Source organism: Engystomops pustulosus, chromosome 5 (genome assembly GCF_040894005.1).
Source record: "Engystomops pustulosus chromosome 5, aEngPut4.maternal, whole genome shotgun sequence".
Lineage (NCBI taxonomy): Eukaryota > Metazoa > Chordata > Amphibia > Anura > Leptodactylidae > Engystomops > Engystomops pustulosus.
Window position 1 is genome coordinate 13,197,003 of NC_092415.1, and position 19,761 is coordinate 13,216,763.

Below are 19,761 nucleotides of genomic sequence, written 5' to 3' on the forward strand. Positions count from 1 at the left end.
AGAGGTGTTCGTCAGCTGATATACTAGCCTCTGGGAAGATAGTTCTGTCTATAATATATCAGCTGGACTGCAAATCTGTAGGTGCAGCTCTCTTAGAAGTCAGTGGGTGGAGCTGTCTACCTCCTGCTCCAAACCTTGTGTATGGACTGGCTGGCACTGCCAGGTGATGGGGAGCCGACGTGATGCACTCCAACCACTCAATCCCTAATGATCCATCCTAAGGATAGAGTAGGTAAAGTGCCCAGAAATCTTCTTTAACTTTTGTATTTTTCTGGTAAGGTTGATAGGGATGAAGGAAAGTTGATCAGGTAGGGTGCGGCATGCAGCATCTGTGCTGATCACGTCCATGTAGAGGTGTTCGTCGGCCGATATACTAGCTTCAGGGAAGATAGTTCTGTCTATAATCTATGAGCCAGACAGCAAATCTGCAGGTGCAGCTCTCTTAGAAGTCAGTGGGTGGAGCTGTCTACTTCCTGCTCCAAACCTTGTGTATGGACTGGACGGCACTGCCGGGTGATGGGGAGCCGACGTGATGCACTCCAACCACTCAACTGATAATGATGAATCCTTTTGATTGAGTTATCCAAAAATCCCCTTTAACTGTTCTATTTTTGTGGTAGGGTGAATATATTGTCCTTTAAATCTCCGTTTTTGCTCTATTATTGGTGTGATCTACGTCTTGTGTTTTGGTGCATATTATTATTGCTTTATTATAATTGGTCATTATATTTTATACAAGGCAAAAACATCACATAATTTTTATATAATAACAATCACATAATAAAAAAAAAAAAAAAAGCCAACTAAGCCGATCCAACTACTGCGAGTGGGAACAATTGCTCAGGGACCCGCTGACAAATTGTTAATTGCAGCCAAGCTAAAAATAATCCCGGCTGGCAAGTATCACGAAAACTCGTTCGAGTAGATGAGGGAAGCGAGGTGGAAACAAAAAGTTAGGAATCTCTCTATAATCTGTGAAAAGGAGAAAAAAAAACATCAGAGCTGCGGCGTTCAGTCTCCTCTGTATGTGGAATTATTTAAAGGGGTTTTCCAGGATAGAAATACGGATAACATATCCATAGAACAGATCCACAATATTGAATTGGTGAAGGTTCGACACCTAACACCCTCATAGATCTGCAGTTCTCAGCAGCAGGGAATGGAACAGGAAGTAGACAGTGCCGCTCTCTGTGTAGTGGTCAGACCAGGGTACTGCATTCATATAAAAAGAAACTAAGTGAGTGACCTGAAATAGAAATCCACTTTTATTAAATGGATTGACCAGTAAAAAAGAAATATTAAATATTCAAATAATAAATATAATACATTAAAATAAATAATATATTAAAGTAATAATCTGTACCCCGCGCCTCCACCAGATTATGGCCGGCCTGGTTTCCTGCTGGATTCAATTTACTGGGTGTCATTAGAAGAGGTCAGTCAACTGGGAGAGGCGTGTCTCCAGGCTAGCGAGTGATTGGCTGATTGTCAGGATACACCCAGGAAGTCAAGTACAGTAAGAACCTGGAGCCTCTGAACATCAGAAAATCTTATGTATCAATTTATTTTTTTACAGGACTCCTGTAGATCCCATTTACTTATATTTTAGTTTTTCACCAAATAAATCAAAATCAAACGAAATAACCATGGATACTTACACGTAATATCCTTTCTTCTAAAATCAACTTGTACAATTATGCTAATGAGCCTGAATGGCTGCTGGGGTGGTTCCTAGAGAGCCTTTCATGCTGTAGCTTCACATTCTGTTACATTATCTCACGCTCCCCCCTGCTCCCTCAGCACTTTCCCCTCCCTCTGCCTGATGTAATCTTATACAGTGAAAGGAGGAAGTGCTCCAGCACAGTGTAACAGCCTGTAAAGCTCGAGCATGGCTGCTGGGCTGGTTCCCAGAGCCCCTTTCGTGCTGTAGCTTCACAGGCTGTTAAATTATCTCATGTTCCCCCCTGCTCCCTCAGCTTTTTCCCCTCCCTCTGCCTGATGTAATCTTGTACAGTGAAAGGGGGAAGTGCTCCAGTACAGTGTAACAGCCTGTAAAGCTCTAGCATGGAGATGCTCTGGTTACATTCCCCCCCCCCCCCAGGGGCCATTCAGGCTCATTAGCATCATTCTAAATGACAGTTTTAGAAGAAAAGAAGTCCATGGATAACAAATATAAGAAGATCCCACAGTCCCGGTGCCTGGACCTATGAGTAATGTCCCTTTTATATCAGGATGGATTGTCATGGTAGATTTCCTTTAATATTTTTATTATTATTTCTTGATATTTTATTTTACCGTTTTAAAAATTTTGGTCTGTGCTTTGAGGAATGTGAAACCTTTTTGTATTTTATTTTTAGATATTTGAAATTAATATTTTATTTTATTAAAAAAAAAAAACATTTTATTACACAATTCCTTTATACTTTTGCAGCTGGAATACACCGCAAGACTAGATTTTTTGTGGCGGGTTCAAGCCAAAGAAGAAATCAGCGAGATGACGGAACTGAGGGAACATAATGAGAACATGCTGAGGAATATTCTTCCGAGTCATGTGGCTCGCCATTTTTTGGAGAAGGACCGAGATAATGAGGTATGCGGCTCAAATGGCTCGTTATAAGTGTGTCTAATTGTATTATCCAGCGTAGAGTCACCCGGGAGACTCTCCAGAGGGGAAATGACACGTATAGAATAGAAGGGGCATCTTGTCGGAATGGGAGGACGACCCCTCATGGTTCCGGCTCTAGAAGATCCTGAAGCTGCTCTACCCTCTGCAGGCAGTCCCCGGGTTACGTACAAGATAGGGTCCGGAGGTTTGTTCTTAAGTTGAATTTGTATGTAAGTCGAAACTGTATATTTTATAATTGTAGATCCAGACCCAAAAAAATGTTGTCCCAGTGACAATTGGAGTTTTAACATTTTTTGCTGTAATGGGACCAAAGATTATCAATAAAGCTTCATTACAGACACCTTACAGCTGATCATTGCAGTCTGGGACTATAGTAACAACCAGAGAGGTCACCAGAGGTCAGAGGGGTCTGTCTGTAACTATGGGTTGTCTGTAAGTCGGGTATCCTTAAGTAGGGGACCGTCGGTGTATTATCCTATAGCAGTGATGGCGAACCTTTTAGAGATCGAGTGCCCAAAATGAGACCCAAAAACCATTAGCTTTTCCAAAGTGCCAACACGGCAATTAAGGCAGTAACAACCTTATTGCTACCAGAATCTTTGAGCTCCAATCCGACACCTTTTCACTCTTCGGACAGGACCAAGCAGTACAGGATGGTTCATTTTAAAATAGCAGGGCACTACCTGGACTGCCTGAGACTGCAGGAAGATGCCATGTCTGGCAAACTCTGTGCCTGGGCAACAGCCCGTGTGCCCACAGAGATGCCTCCGAGTGCCACCTCTGGCACCAGTGCCATAGGTTCGCCACCACTGTCCTATAGCAGACAATGGAGCAGGACACATGGACCTTCTTTGCTATCATTGATAAATGAGGGCGTCTTATACAGATTTACCTCCAATGTCCCCCCAGGGAATGAGAAAAACCCAACCCAGTCCGGGCCCCTGCCCCCCGTGGTTCCCGTGCCGGTTTTCTATATGTCAAAGACTTAATCTTAATCTCATTGTTTCAAAAACTTGTGCTGCAAAATCCCCAAAAATCTTAATATTACATGAGAAAAAGGGTTGTCCCCTAAAATAACATGGAGACGCTTTCAGTTTACTCATAGAGGCTCGTCTCTTCTCTAGACGCCCCGTGTTGTCTGGCGAACCCAATGGGAAGCCGGTTCCATTGACATATGTTGTTTCGTAGCATTTAAAGGGGGTTGTCAAGCCGGAAAAAAAGAGTCTCACTTCTTCCCATAATATGTATTTACATGTCACAATTCAGAATCAGAGCTGTGTTACCAGAGCTACTGTGTTACTGGGTGTTACCAGAGCCCCTGTGTTACTGGGTGTTACCAGAGCCCTTGTGTTACTGGGTGTTACCAGAGCTACTGTGTTACTGGGTGTTACCAGAGCCCCTGTGTTACTGGGTGTCCACCAGAGCCCCTGTGTTACTGGGTGTTACCAGAGCCCCTGTGTTACTGGGTGTTACCAGAGCCCCTGTGTTACTGGGTGTTACCAGAGCCCCTGTGTTACTGGGTGTTACCAGTGCCCCTGTGTTACTGGGTGTTACCAGAGCCCCTGTGTTACTGGGTGTTACCAGAGCCCCTGTGTTACTGGGTGTTACCAGAGCCCCTGTGTTACTGGGTGTTACCAGAGCCCCTGTGTTACTGGGTGTTACCAGTGCCCCTGTGTTACTGGGTGTTACCAGAGCCCCTGTGTTACTGGGTGTTACCAGAGCCCCTGTGTTACTGGGTGTTACCAGAGCCCCTGTGTTACTGGGTGTTACCAGTGCCCCTGTGTTACTGGGTGTTACCAGAGCCCCTGTGTTACTGGGTGTTACCAGAGCCCCTGTGTTACTGGGTGTTACCAGAGCCCCTGTGTTACTGGGTGTTACCAGAGCTACTGTGTTACTGGGTGTTACCAGAGCTACCAGAGCAGTGTAACGCTGCTGCTTCACAGGCTGTTACACTGTTTCCCACTTTTTCCCCTGTGATATAACACAGTAAGGGAGGGGGAGAAGTGCTCCTGTACAGTGTTACAGCACGGAGCTCAGCTACCACTTGAAGGAAATCTGCCATCAAAATCCATAATGATAAACCAAAGAAGCTTACTGATAGATCCAGGCACCGTGACTGTGGGAATCTTCTTATATTTGTTATCCATGGCCTCCTTCCTTCTAAAATCAAATTTTAAAATTATGCTAATGAGCCAGAAAGGCTCTGGGGGGCATTACCAGAGCCCCTCCATGATGTAGATTCAGTGACTGTAACACTGTCTCCCCCTCCACAGTGCAGGAAGAAGTACTACCTCACATTGTAACAGCCTGAAACTACAGCACACAGGGGCTCTGGTAACTCCCCACAGAGCCCTTCTGGCTCATTAGCATATTTTTTAAAACGTTAATATTAGAAGGGAGGATAACGAATATAAGAAGATTACCATAATCACAGTGCCCTTGGGTAAGTGCCCTTGGTTTATCAGGGTGAATTTTGATGGTAGATTTAATTTAATGTTTTTATTTGTTGATATTTTATTTTACAGTTTTAGAAGTTCTGGTCTGTACTTACAGAAATGTGAATAGATATAATGTGCATCATGTGTGGTCATGTTATAGGGTGGTAATATTCAGCCAATGCGTCATGCATGACAGCGCCCCATTATCAGGGGGGGGGGGGGTTGCAGTTGGCTTAAAAAAGCGACAACCTCCTACTTAGATCTTCACTTCCCTTTTTTTTTTTAAAGGAGTTTTTTTTTGAGTATTAGAGTATTGATGACCTCTCCTTCAGTGCTTATTGTGAGATCAATGGAGGGTAAAGAGCTCAGACTGTGACCGATCAGTAGTTCTCAGCATCTGATGCACAGAGAAAGGAACAGGAAGCAGACAGCGCCGCTCTATGTATAGTGGTCAGACCAGGTTACTGCATTCATCTGACTGGGATCTAAGCTGCAGTGACTGGCTTCAGCCACTACATAGTGAACAGCGCTGTCTGCCTCCTGGTCCACTCTCTGTACATGGACTTCTGAGAACTTGTGACCTGTGGTGGTGCTGGGTGTCCTGTCCCCTTCTATCTTATGTAGATATGGCGCTCCCCTGATCCCCCCTCCCCCCCCAAAATTATCTTTTTAAAGACGTTTTGCTTTATTCTTCCTTACTTTCTATTTTTTGCTCTTTTTCTCTCTTGCCTTCCTTCATACACGGCTGTTCAGGCAGCTTCTCTCTTTTGTAGGATCAGTTCTCCGCGCTCCGTTTCTCCGATAAGAGCCTGAGCTTTTACCTTTTCATGAGTTCTGGATTCGCGGATCTCTACATTGTTGTGCGCTCTATAGTAAGAGCCTTTAGTCCATAGTAAATGCAGGAAATAATCTCTAGAGATGCTGAGTGCGGGCTGAGTGCGGGGAGAAGCCGCCCCATTACAATCCATTACACCCTTTTATGTTCACTGCGGCCGCTTTATAATCAAGACACTACTATAGCTGCCTCCATGACCTCCATGATCTCCTCTTATACCACGAGCCTACACAGCTGCCCAATCACTTTATAGATTAGTAATTATAAATAATTTATTATGTGTTTTATGTCTGTTTTAATTAAATAATGTAATATTGTAGTTTCCATACTGTCCACTAGAGGAGCTCTCGCTGTTACCCGCAGCTCACTTTTCAGCTTTACTGTATAGACTGGGACACGAGGAGCAGAGCCATCTGGGGATTAAATGGGGAATTTTAAAGTTGTACCAATAAAGATAAAGATGTTTTAAAGATTTCCAGGATCACTTATTTTCGGCATCGGAAATCACCCTGGAAGTTCAACAAACTTCCCCACTGCTCCATTAGGATATAGTATAAGGGACTCTTTAAATTACATCGCTCCAATGTCGTATCCAACCTAATTTTCTCTTTTATATGGTGTTTAGTCAAAGTTGAACTATCCTTCGAAATCCATCGTGATAAACCAGGGACGTTACTCGTAGATCCAGGCACAATGACTGTGGTAATCTTAATCTTAAATTTGTTACCCGTAGCCTCCTTCCTTATAAAATCAACTACTCTAATTATGCTAATGAGACAGAAAGGCTCTGGGGGTATTGCCAGAGCCGCTCCGTGCCGCAGCTTCACAGGATGTTACACTGTCTCCCCCTCCTGCTCCCTTGGCCCCTCCCCCCTCTGTCTGATGTAATCTCACACAGTGGGAGGGGAGAAGGGCTCCTGCACAGTGTGACAGCCTGTGAAGCTACAAACCAGAGGAACCCTGGTAACACCCCTAGTTCTCTTCTGGCCCATTAGCATTATTTTAAGAGTTGATTTTAGAAGGAACAACTATAAAAAGATCACCACAGTCACAATGCCGGCATCTATCAGGTAGTAGGACTTTCATGACTTTGCCATGGAGTTATTTATATGATGTCAGACTGGGAGGTTGTGACCTTGTTGATCAGTGTGGGGTGCACTGTAGTCCCCTCATCCAGAAGGGGCCCCATACTGTTTCGGTGATGCAGACTCACAGCACAGGTTGGTGACCCCTCATTTACCAGCGGCCGGACCATCCAACCAGAAACTGAGGGAGTAACAAAGAGACGGGTGACCTATGTATAAGAAGGGAATCTTGGAAAATTTAGGCAACAACCACAATAATGGAGGCCACAGCTCTAGACCTCTGGGTGTATGTTATATTTGGTTGCACACGGTCCTTTATCTTTGGCTTTGATCATAGTGAGATATCACAAGGACCAGTATTTCACAAAACACCATTTTTCCACATTTTCTGAGGGATACAGTGGTCCCGGGCTGTAAGTATAAGGCATGAGAATGGCGCACTGTTACCGCACTCACATACCGATTATTATAATCACATCCCCCCCTCGTACAAAGTCCAATTATTTCTGGTGTGGATACAGATTATCATTAACCTGGTGTTCTGTGTGATGGGGGGTGGGGAATTATACACATAATTACTAGTATAATAATAATAATAATAATCAAAGATTATATGGTGTGTCTTAGTGTGACAACGATCAGTCTATCTATCTCATATCTATCTATCTATCTCATATCTATCTATCTATCTATCTATCTATCTATCTATCTATCTATCATCTATCTATCTAATATCTATCTATATCTATCTCATATCTATCTATCTATCTATCTATCTATCTCATATCTATCTATCTCATATCTATCTATCTATCTATCTATCTACCTCATATCTATCTCATATCTATCTATCTATCTATCTCATATCTATCTATCTCATATCTATCTATCTATCTATCTACCTCATATCTATCTCATATCTATCTATCTATCTCCTATCCCTCTATCTATCTATCTATCTACCTCATATCTATCTCATATCTATCTATATTTATCTCATATCTATCTCATATCTATCTATCTCATATCTATCTATCTATCTCATATCTATCTATCTATCTCATATCTATCTATCTATCTATCTCATATCTATCTATCTATCTCCTATCTATCTATCTCATATCTATCTATCTCATATCTATCTCATATCTATCTATCTATCTATCTATCTATCTATCTATCTATCTATCTATCTACCTCATATCTATCTATCTATCTCATATCTATCTATCTATCTATATCCTATCTATCTCCTATCTATCTATCTATCTATCTACCTCATATCTATCTATCTATCTCCTATCTATCTATCTATCTATCTATCTATCTATCTATCTATCTATCTCATATCTATCTATCTATCTATCTCCTATCTATCTACCTCATATCTATCTATCTATCTATCTATCTATCTATCTATCTATCTATCTCATATCTATCTATCTCCTATCTATCTATCTACCTCATATCTATCTATCTATCTCCTATCTATCTATCTACCTCATATCTATCTATCTATCTCCTATCTATCTATCTACCTCATATCTATCTATCTATCTATCTATCTATCTATCTATCTCATATCTATCTATCTCATATCTATCTATCTATCTATCTATCTATCTACCTCATATCTATCTCATATCTATCTATCTATCTCCTATCCCTCTATCTATCTATCTATCTACCTCATATCTATCTCATATCTATCTATATTTATCTCATATCTATCTCATATCTATCTATCTCATATCTATCTATCTATCTCATATCTATCTATCTATCTCATATCTATCTATCTATCTATCTCATATCTATCTATCTATCTCCTATCTATCTATCTCATATCTATCTATCTCATATCTATCTCATATCTATCTATCTATCTATCTATCTACCTCATATCTATCTATCTATCTCATATCTATCTATCTATCTATATCCTATCTATCTCCTATCTATCTATCTATCTATCTACCTCATATCTATCTATCTATCTCCTATCTATCTATCTATCTATCTATCTATCTATCTATCTATCTATCTATCTCATATCTATCTCATATCTATCTATCTATCTATCTCCTATCTATCTACCTCATATCTATCTATCTATCTATCTATCTATCTCATATCTATCTATCTCCTATCTATCTATCTACCTCATATCTATCTATCTATCTCCTATCTATCTATCTACCTCATATCTATCTATCTATCTCCTATCTATCTATCTACCTCATATCTATCTATCTATCTATCTATCTATCTATCTATCTATCTATCTATCTATCTATCTCATATCTATCTATCTATCTATCTATCTATCATCTATCTCATCTCATATCTATCTATCTATCTATCTATCTATCTATCTATCTATCTATCTATCTCCTATCTCCTATCTATCTATCTCATATCTATCTATCTATCTATCTCTCTCCTATCTATCTATCTCATATCTATCTATCTATCTCGTATCTATCTCGTATCTATCTATCTATCTATCTATCTATCTATCTATCTATCTATCTCCTATCTATCTATCTCATATCTATCTATCTATCTATCTATCTATCTATCTCCTATCTATCTATCTCATATCTATCTATCTATCTATCTATCTATCTATCTCCTATCTATCTATCTATACATCTATCTATCTCATATCTATCTATCTATCTCATATCTATCTATCGATCTATCTCATATCTATCGATCTATCTCATGTCTACCTCATATATGGCTGTGATTGGTCAGTAGGAGACTCCTAACCAATCACAGCTATGGTCAGTAGATAGAGGCGTCAATTTGCCGGATTGGCTGGCAGCCGTCAATCCCGCAATATGTCTGGATTAATCTGGACCCCAGACTAGAAGTTTGCATCCTCTCATCTCTATTAATGAATTTTAATGCTGTCCTAATTACAGTGAAAACAAATCAAAAACAAGCAGAGCCGCGGTGGCACTGACTACATAACATCTCTCTGATGGCAGCACTTTCTGGTCTTCACTGGTCTGTGATATAAATACAACCCTCTTTCTTCTCCTGCAGGAGCTGTATTCTCAGTCATATGATGCTGTGGGCGTTATGTTTGCCTCAATCCCTGGATTTGCAGATTTTTATTCTCAAACAGAAATGAATAACCAGGGCGTGGAGTGCCTCCGATTACTGAATGAAATCATTGCAGACTTTGATGAGGTAAATATCTCAAGGTGATAGAGAAAAGGAAGAATGGTTCTATAAATAAGTATGTAACCTTATAATACTGCCCCCTATGTACAGGAATATAACTACTATAATACTGCCCCCTATGTACAAGAATATAACTACTATAATACTGCCCCCTATGTACAAGAATATAACTACTATAATACTGCCCCTATGTACAAGAATATAACTACTATAATACTGCCCCCTATGTACAAGAATATAACTACTATAATACTGCCCCCTATGTACAAGAATGTAACTACTATAATACTGCCCCCTATGTACAAGAATATAACTACTATAATACTTCCCCCTATGTACAGGAATATAACTACTATAATACTGCTCCCTATGTACAAGAATATAACTACTATAATACTGCCCCCTATGTACAAGAATATAACTACTATAATACTGCCCCCTATGTACAAGAATATAACTACTATAATACTGCCCCCTATGTACAAGAATATATCTACTATAATACTGCCCCCTATGTACAAGAATATAACTACTATAATACTGCCCCCTATGTACAAGAATATATCTACTATAATACTGCCCCCTATGTACAAGAATATAACTACTATAATACTGCCCCCTATGTACAAGAATATAACTACTATAATACTGCCCCTATGTACAAGAATATAACTACTATAATACTGCCCCCTATGTACAGGAATATAACTACTATAATACTGCCCCCTATGTACAAGAATATAACTACTATAATACTGCCCCTATGTACAAGAATATAACTACTATAATACTGCCCCCTATGTACAAGAATATATCTACTATAATACTGCCCCCTATGTACAAGAATATAACTACTATAATACTGCCCCCTATGTACAAGAATATAACTACTATAATACTGCCCCTATGTACAAGAATATAACTACTATAATACTGCCCCCTATGTACAGGAATATAACTACTATAATACTGCCCCCTATGTACAAGAATATAACTGCTATAATACTGCCCCCTATGTACAGGAATATAACTACTATAATACTGCCCCCTATGTACAAGAATATAACTACTATAATACTGCCCCTATGTACAAGAATATAACTACTATAATACTGCCCCCTATGTACAGGAATATAACTACTATAATACTGTCCCCTATGTACAGAAATATAACTACTATAATACTGCCCCCTATGTACAGGGATATAACTACTATAATACTGCCCCCTATGTACAAGAATATAACTACTATAATACTGCCCCCTATGTACAGGAATATAACTACTATAATACTGCCCCTATGTACAGGAATATAACTACTATAATACTGTCCCCTATGTACAGGAATATAACTACTATAATACTGCCCCCTATGTACAGGGATATAACTACTATAATACTGCCCCCTATGTACAAGAATATAACTACTATAATACTGTCCCCTATGTACAGGAATATAACTACTATAATACTGCCCCCTATGTACAAGAATATAACTACTATAATACTGTCCCCTATGTACAGGAATATAACTACTATAATACTGCCCCCTATGTACAGGAATATAACTACTATAATACTGCCCCTATGTACAGGAATATAACTACTATAATACTGCCCCCTATGTACAGGAATATAACTACTATAATACTGTCCCCTATGTACAGGAATATAACTACTATAATACTGCCCCCTATGTACAAGAATATAACTACTATAATACTGCCCCCTATGTACAGGAATATAACTACTATAATACTGTCCCCTATGTACAGGAATATAACTACTATAATACTGCCCCTATGTACAGGAATATAACTACTATAATACTGCCCCCTATGTACAGGAATATAACTACTATAATACTGCCCCCTATGTACAAGAATATAACTACTATAATACTGCCCCTATGTACAGGAATATAACTACTATAATACTGCCCCCTATGTACAAGAATATAACTACTATAATACTGCCCCTATGTACAGGAATATAACTACTATAATACTGCCCCCTACGTACAAGAATATAACTACTAAAATACTGCCCCCTATGTATAAGAATATATCTACTATAATACTGCCCCCTATGTACAGGAATATAACTACTATAATACTGCCCCCTATGTACAAGAATATAACTACTATAATACTGTCCCCTATGTACAGGAATATAACTACTATAATACTGCCCCCTATGTACAAGAATATAACTACTATAATACTGTCCCCTATGTACAAGAATATAACTACTATAATACTGCCCCCTATGTACAAGAATATAACTACTATAATACTACCCCTATGTACAAGAATATAACTACTATAATACTGTCCCCTATGTACAAGAATATAACTACTATAATACTGCCCCCTATGTACAAGAATATAACTACTATAATACTGCCCCCTATGTACAAGAATATAACTACTATAATACTGCCCCCTATGTACAAGAATATAACTACTATAATACTGCCCTCTATGTACAGGAATATAACTACTATAATACTGCCCCCTATGTACAGGGATATAACTACTATAATACTGCCTCCTATGTACAGGAATATAACTACTATAATACTGCCCCCTATGTACAAGAATATAACTACTATAATACTGCCCCTATGTACAGGAATATAACTACTATAATACTGCCCCCTATGTACAAGAATATAACTACTATAATACTGCCCCCTACGTACAAGAATATAACTACTATACAGGCAGTCCCCGGGTTACATACAAGATAGGGACTGTAGGTTTGTTCTTAAGTTGAATTTGTATGTAAGTCGAAACTGTATATTTTATCATTGTAGTTCCCGACAATTTTTTTTTTGGCCCCAGTGACAATTGGAGTTTCAAATTTTTTTGCTGTAATAGGACCAAGAATTATCAATAAAGCTTCATTGCAGACAATTTTAAGCTGATTATTGCAGTCTGGGACTATTTTAAAGCATCCAGAGAGCTTCACCAGAGGTCACAGTGGGCAGAGGGGTCTGTCTGTAACTATGGGTTGTCTGTAAGTCGGATGTCCTTAAGTAGGGGACCGCCTGTAATACTATTACATTTCTATGAGATATATTTGTATATTTGCTGGTGTCCTCTGGGAGCAGAGAGGATGAGATGATGATGCACGGGCTCCAGTAGACATGTGTTAATGTATTTAGTAAGATTTCGGTGCCATCTGTACCATCTTGGTGTGACCTTAGCCGGCTGATTGTCAGCAGTGCGGCAGATGGGCCGCTCAGTATCCGGAGGAGCGGTGCATGTGGCTGTGATTGAAACCTCCGAAAAAGATCTTTATTCCATAGAAAATATTATGCATCTTAATTTGTGGCAAACAGAAAACAACATGCCTGGAGATTGGCACCCGGGTGTATAAACAATGCGCCCGGGCGACTCGCATTCCCCAAAACAAGGTCATTGAAATTCAGAAGATTGAAGTGTAAATATGTTTGCGATGCTGAGGATAAGCTTAAAGGAACGTTCCAGAAATGTAATTTTCCATTCCTGCAGTGCAGCCTCCACTCTGCTCTGATCAGGCCCCATATTGAAGGGTAGACTTATCTATTACTGTGCTGTCTGTTATCAATCCCATGATCCCTCAGCACATCTCCGCCTGCTGGGAGGACAGTGTGACAATTGTTTTTATCTATAGCCTCCAATAAAATGTCAGAAAGCATGAGTATACAGTCAGGGAGGCTGCGCTGTCACCTTACCCATTATAACGGTGTGAAAGGAGATTGTTTAATCATCAGCAGTAGCTGTAAAGGTAGTTTGCGCTCCCCCCTGTGCGGAGCCTGTGTGGTACAGTCCACTCAGTCGCATCCACTGGGGATTTTGTTGTCCCCGTCCACATAAGACAACAGAAAGGAAGCTAATTCACTGGGGGGAGGGGCACCAAGAGATCACATGACTGAAGGCATGGAATTTAAAGGGATATTTTGTTGATATATTATACAGGATGTATACAGAAAAGATAAAGGGATCTTAAGGAATTCAGTGATGGTCCATGGATGCGGAACAACCCCATTCCTATGAGACCATTGAATTAGGGCATTGATGGGGGTAACAGTGGTACTGGGCAATGCTGCGGTATATACAGTCCACAATGGAGCAGCCCTTTAAATAGCATGTCATAACTTAGACAATGGGGCAGATTTACTTACCCGGTCCATTCACGATCCAGCGACGGGTTCTCCGATGCTGATTCGTTTCTTCCAACGATTCACTCAGGTAGTTCCCCTGATGTCCACCAGGTGGCGCTGCTGCGCTGAAGTCCGCCGGAGTGCAATGAAGTTCACCAAGCTAGGCTGGGTGCAGGTAAGTGCATGTCATGCGACACATTTTTTTTTTTAAATACGGCGTTTTCTCTGAATCCGCCGGGTTTTCCGATGGCCATGCCCGCTGATTTCTGTCTCGTGCTTGGCGGCGCCAATGCGCCACAATCCGATCGCTTGCGCCAAAAACCTGGCGGAATTTGATGTGAATCGGCGCAAAACTGTAAAATTCCGGTAATCCGACTAAAACCGTGATTTGGGCCCTTAGTAAATGACCCCCAGTAAGTTTCAATGCTAGCATAGACCTCCATGGTACACCCTGTCTTGGGGCGACCCTGCGGAGAGGGTGCAGAGCCTATACCGTAGTGCGGGGGCTGTGACTGATACACTTTGTTGTATTTTTGCAGTTGTTGGATGAAGAAAGATTCCAGGACATAGAAAAGATCAAAACTATTGGAAGCACATACATGGCCGTATCGGGGTTGTCTCCAGAGAAGCAGGTAGGTGATCTCCAGTCCAGATTGTGAGCTCTGGCCTGTCAGGGGTTAATGATCCCAGTATCCGCTGCCTGCGCCTGTCGATTCTAAGGATAAATAAAATACAAATTCCAGGATATTTCAGCAGATCCCAACAATTCCCGGAGCGAGGCTAATGCGTCTTCTCTTATATCATTCAGCAATGTGAAGATAAGTGGGGGCACCTGTGTGCAGTGGCCGACTTCTCCATCGCACTCAACGAGAGCATCCAGGAGATCAACAAACACTCGTTCAACAACTTCGAGCTCCGGATTGGTAAGTATTATGTCACATCTACCCTAAGGGAACCAGAAACCCTTAACATCATGTCTAATCCACAGGCAGCATGTGAGCTGAGCAGATTGTAGATAGTGTCCTATCTGCAGGCAGCATGTTATAGAGCAGGAGGAGCTGAGCACATTGTACATAGTGTCCTATCTGCAGGCAGCATGTTATAGAGCAGGAGGAGCTGAGCACATTGTACATAGTGTCCTATCTGCAGGCAGCATGTTATAGAGCAGGAGGAGCTGAGTAGATTGTACATAGTGTCCTATCTGCAGGCAGCATGTTATAGAGCAGGAGGAGCTGAGCAGATTGTACATAGTGTCCTATCTACAGGCAACATGTTATAGAGCAGGATGAGCTGAGCAGATTATACATAGTGTCCTATCTGCAGGCAGCATGTTATAGAGCAAGAGGAGCTGAGCAGATTATACATAGTGTCCTATCTGCAGGCAGCATGTTATAGAGCAAGAGGAGCTGAGCAGATTATACATAGTGTCCTATCTGCAGGCAGCATGTTATAGAGCAGGAGGAGATGAGCAGATTGTAGATAGTATCCTATCTGCAGGCAGCATGTTATAGAGCAAGAGGAGCTGAGCAGATTATACATAGTGTCCTATCTGCAGGCAGCATGTTATAGAGCAAGAGGAGCTGAGCAGATTGTAGATAGTGTCCAATCTGCAGGTAGCATGTTATAGAGCAGGAGGAGCTATGCAGATTGTACATAGTGTCCTATTTGAAGGCAGCATGTTATAGAGAAGGAGGAGCTGAGCAGATTGTACATAGTGTCCTATCTGCAGGCAGCATGTTATAGATCAGGAGGAGCTGAGCAGATTGTACATAGTGTCCTATCTGCAAGTAACATGTTATAGAACAGTAGGAGATGAGCAGATTGTACATAGTGTCCTATCTGCAGCCAGCATGTTATAGAGCAGGAGGAGCTGAGCAGATTGTACATAGTGTCCTATCTGCAGGCAGCATGTTATAGAGCAGGAGGAGCTGAGCAGATTGTACATAGTGTCCTATCTGCAAGTAACAAGTTATAGAACAGTAGGAGATGAGCAGATTGTACATAGTGTCCTATCTGCAGGCAGCATATTATAGAGCAAGAGGAGCTGAGCAGATTTTACATAGTGTCCGATCTGCAGGCAGCATGTTATAGATCAGGAGGAGCTGAGCAGATTGTACATAGTGTCCTATCTGCAGGCAGCATGGGGTTAAAATAAAAACGGTACCACTCTCCCCTAATCATGTGACCTCGGCCGCTATTATTGAGCCGTCTTTGATCTGTTGTTTGCATAAATTGCTTCTCTGTATAATTATTATAATCACATTAATAATGTTTTCCTCTCGGGTTCTCGTTGCACAATTTTTGGCCTATTCCCCACTCGTCACCTCCACAGATTTTTAGCCCAGAATTTTTTAATTGATGCAGATGATAAAATAAAGGGATTTTGCATTAAATACAGAATAATGATGGAGACAGAGTAACAGTGTAATGGATTCAGACGGATCCGCTCTATCATTTCATCCGGACATTTAATGCTAAGAGAAAAAAATCCATTTCAGGGGAGGTCACAAGCCGGAATTAATGAGCGCTATAAGAGGGAGCACCTGTTCTGTGCCTCATACACAGGACCTTTACACGGTGACTCATGCACAGAGCATCGCGCCCGCTAGAGCATTGCACCCGCCAGATCATCACACCTGCTAGAGCATCTTTACCACCAGAGCATCGCACCCGCCAGTGCATCGCACCCGCCAGTGCATAGCGCCCGCCAGAGCATCGCGCCCGCCAGAGCATCGCGCCCGCCAGAGCATCGCGCCTGCTACAGCATCGCACCCGCCAGTGCATCGCACCCGCCAGTGCATAGCGCCCGCCAGAGCATCGCGCCCGCCAGAGCATCGCGCCCGCCAGAGCATCGCGCCTGCTACAGCATCGCACCCGCCAGTGCATCGCACCCGCCAGTGCATAGCGCCCGCCAGAGCATCGCGCCCGCCAGAGCATCGCGCCTGCTACAGCATCGCACCCGCCAGAGCATCGCACCTATCTAGAGCATTGCGTCCGCCAGAGCATCACGCCAGCTAGAGCATCACACCTGCCAGAGCATCGCGCCCGCTAGAGCATCGTGTCCACCAGAGCATCGCACTCGCTAGAGCATCACACCTGCCAGAGCATCGCGCCCGCTAGAGCATCGTGTCCACCAGAGCATCGCACTCGCTAGAGCATCACGCCCGCTTACAATATTACATATTGTTTGATCTGTATTGGGGGCTTTTGGGGAATTTATTTTTGTTGTTTTTTTTATAAAACTCTTTTATTCATACTATAATTTGACATAAACAAGAGAGCATCTGATCACTTATTCATACTAATCCACTACAATAACTATATGTATTTGCTGCGTTTGTGCTCCTTTACAGCTCCTCCCTCCCCCACTGATGTCACCAGGCTGTGACCTCTGTTCCTGTGAGGGAGCACAAAGGCTGAGAGCTGAGGAGTAGATACATTAGTACTGCTATTTTTTTCTTTTTCTTAGATAGATATGAGATAGATAGATAGATAGATAGATAGATAGATAGATAGATAGATATGAGATAGATAGATAGATAGATAGATATGAGATAGATAGATAGATAGATAGATAGGAGATAGATAGATAGATAGGAGATAGATAGATATGAGATAGATAGATAGGTAGATAGATATGAGATAGATAGATAGATAGATATGAAATAGATAGATAGGTAGATAGATAGATATGAGATAGATAGATGATAGATAGATATGAGATAGATAGATATGAGGTAGATAGATAGATAGATAGATAGATAGATATGAGATAGATAGATAGATAGATAGATAGATAGATATGAGATAGATAGATAGATAGATATGAAATAGATAGATAGGTAGATAGATAGATATGAGATAGATAGATGATAGATAGATATGAGATAGATAGATAGATAGATATGAGATAGATAGATAGATAGATACGAGAAAGATAGATAGATAGATAGATAGATATGAGATAGATAGATAGATAGATAGATATGAGATAGATAGATAGATAGATAGATAGATAGGAGATAGATAGATAGATAGATAGGAGATAGATAGATAGATAGATAGATAGATAGATAGATAGATATGAGATAGATAGATAGATAGATATGAGATAGATAGATAGATAGATAGATAGATAGATAGATAGATAGATATGAGATATAGATAGGAGATAGATAGATAGGAGATAGATAGATAGATAGATAGATATGAGATAGATAGATAGATAGATAGATAGATAGATATGAGATAGATAGATAGATAGATATGAGATAGATAGATAGATAGATAGATAGAAGATAGATAGATAGATAGGAGATAGATAGATATGAGATAGATAGATAGGTAGATAGATATGAGATAGATAGATAGATAGATAGATATGAAATAGATAGATAGGTAGATAGATAGATATGAGATAGATAGATGATAGATAGATATGAGATAGATAGATAGATAGATAGATAGATAGATAGATAGATATGAGGTAGATAGATAGATAGATAGATAGATAGATAGATAGATATGAGATAGATAGATAGATAGATAGATAGATAGATAGATATGAGATAGATAGATAGATAGATATGAAATAGATAGATAGGTAGATAGATAGATATGAGATAGATAGATGATAGATAGATATGAGATAGATAGATAGATAGATAGATAGATATGAGATAGATAGATAGATAGATAGATATGAGAAAGATAGATAGATAGATAGATAGATATGAGATAGATAGATAGATAGATATGAGATAGATAGATAGATAGATAGATAGATATATAGATAGATAGATAGATAGGAGATAGATAGATAGATAGATAGGAGATAGATAGATAGATAGATAGATAGATAGATATGAGATAGATAGATAGATAGATATGAGATAGATAGATAGATAGATAGATAGATAGATAGATACATATGAGATATAGATAGGAGATAGATAGATAGGAGATAGATAGATAGATAGATACAAAAAGAAAGTCCAAGCAGCACAAACCTTCAGAGAAAAAGAAAAAGAAAATTGGGTGCAGGCAACCTAGGACCGGGCCTCAGGTCCTCCAGTAATAGTATAAAGAAAGCGGGCAGCACTCCGTTGTAGATAAAAGTAAAAAAGTGTCTTTATTCCATAGTGAGCAACTGTGACAGCGACGTTTCGGCTCTGCAAGAGCCTTTCTCAAGCCATTCCTGGCTTGAGAAAGGCTCTTGCAGAGCCGAAACGTCGCTGTCACAGTTGCTCACTATGGAATAAAGACACTTTTTTACTTTTATCTACAACGGAGTGCTGCCCGCTTTCTTTATACTAGATAGATAGATAGATAGATATGAGATAGATAGATAGATAGATAGATAGATAGATAGGAGATAGATAGATATGAGATAGATAGATAGATAGATAGATAGGAGATAGATAGATATGAGA

At 40.3% G+C, this 19,761-nt stretch overlaps 1 protein-coding gene across 2 annotated transcripts in view; it reads left to right on the plus strand.

The window, feature by feature from the left end:
* ADCY8 (adenylate cyclase 8) overlaps positions 1 to 19,761 on the plus strand; it is a 181,246-nt gene that overhangs the window by 160,331 nt on the left and 1,154 nt on the right. For both annotated transcript variants that reach the window (XM_072151178.1, XM_072151176.1), the window contains 4 exons: positions 2,432 to 2,590; positions 10,039 to 10,185; positions 14,869 to 14,961; positions 15,138 to 15,252. In XM_072151178.1, coding sequence (XP_072007279.1) covers positions 2,432 to 2,590; positions 10,039 to 10,185; positions 14,869 to 14,961; positions 15,138 to 15,252 — 514 coding nt within the window. The remainder of the gene's footprint in view (positions 1 to 2,431; positions 2,591 to 10,038; positions 10,186 to 14,868; positions 14,962 to 15,137; positions 15,253 to 19,761) is intronic.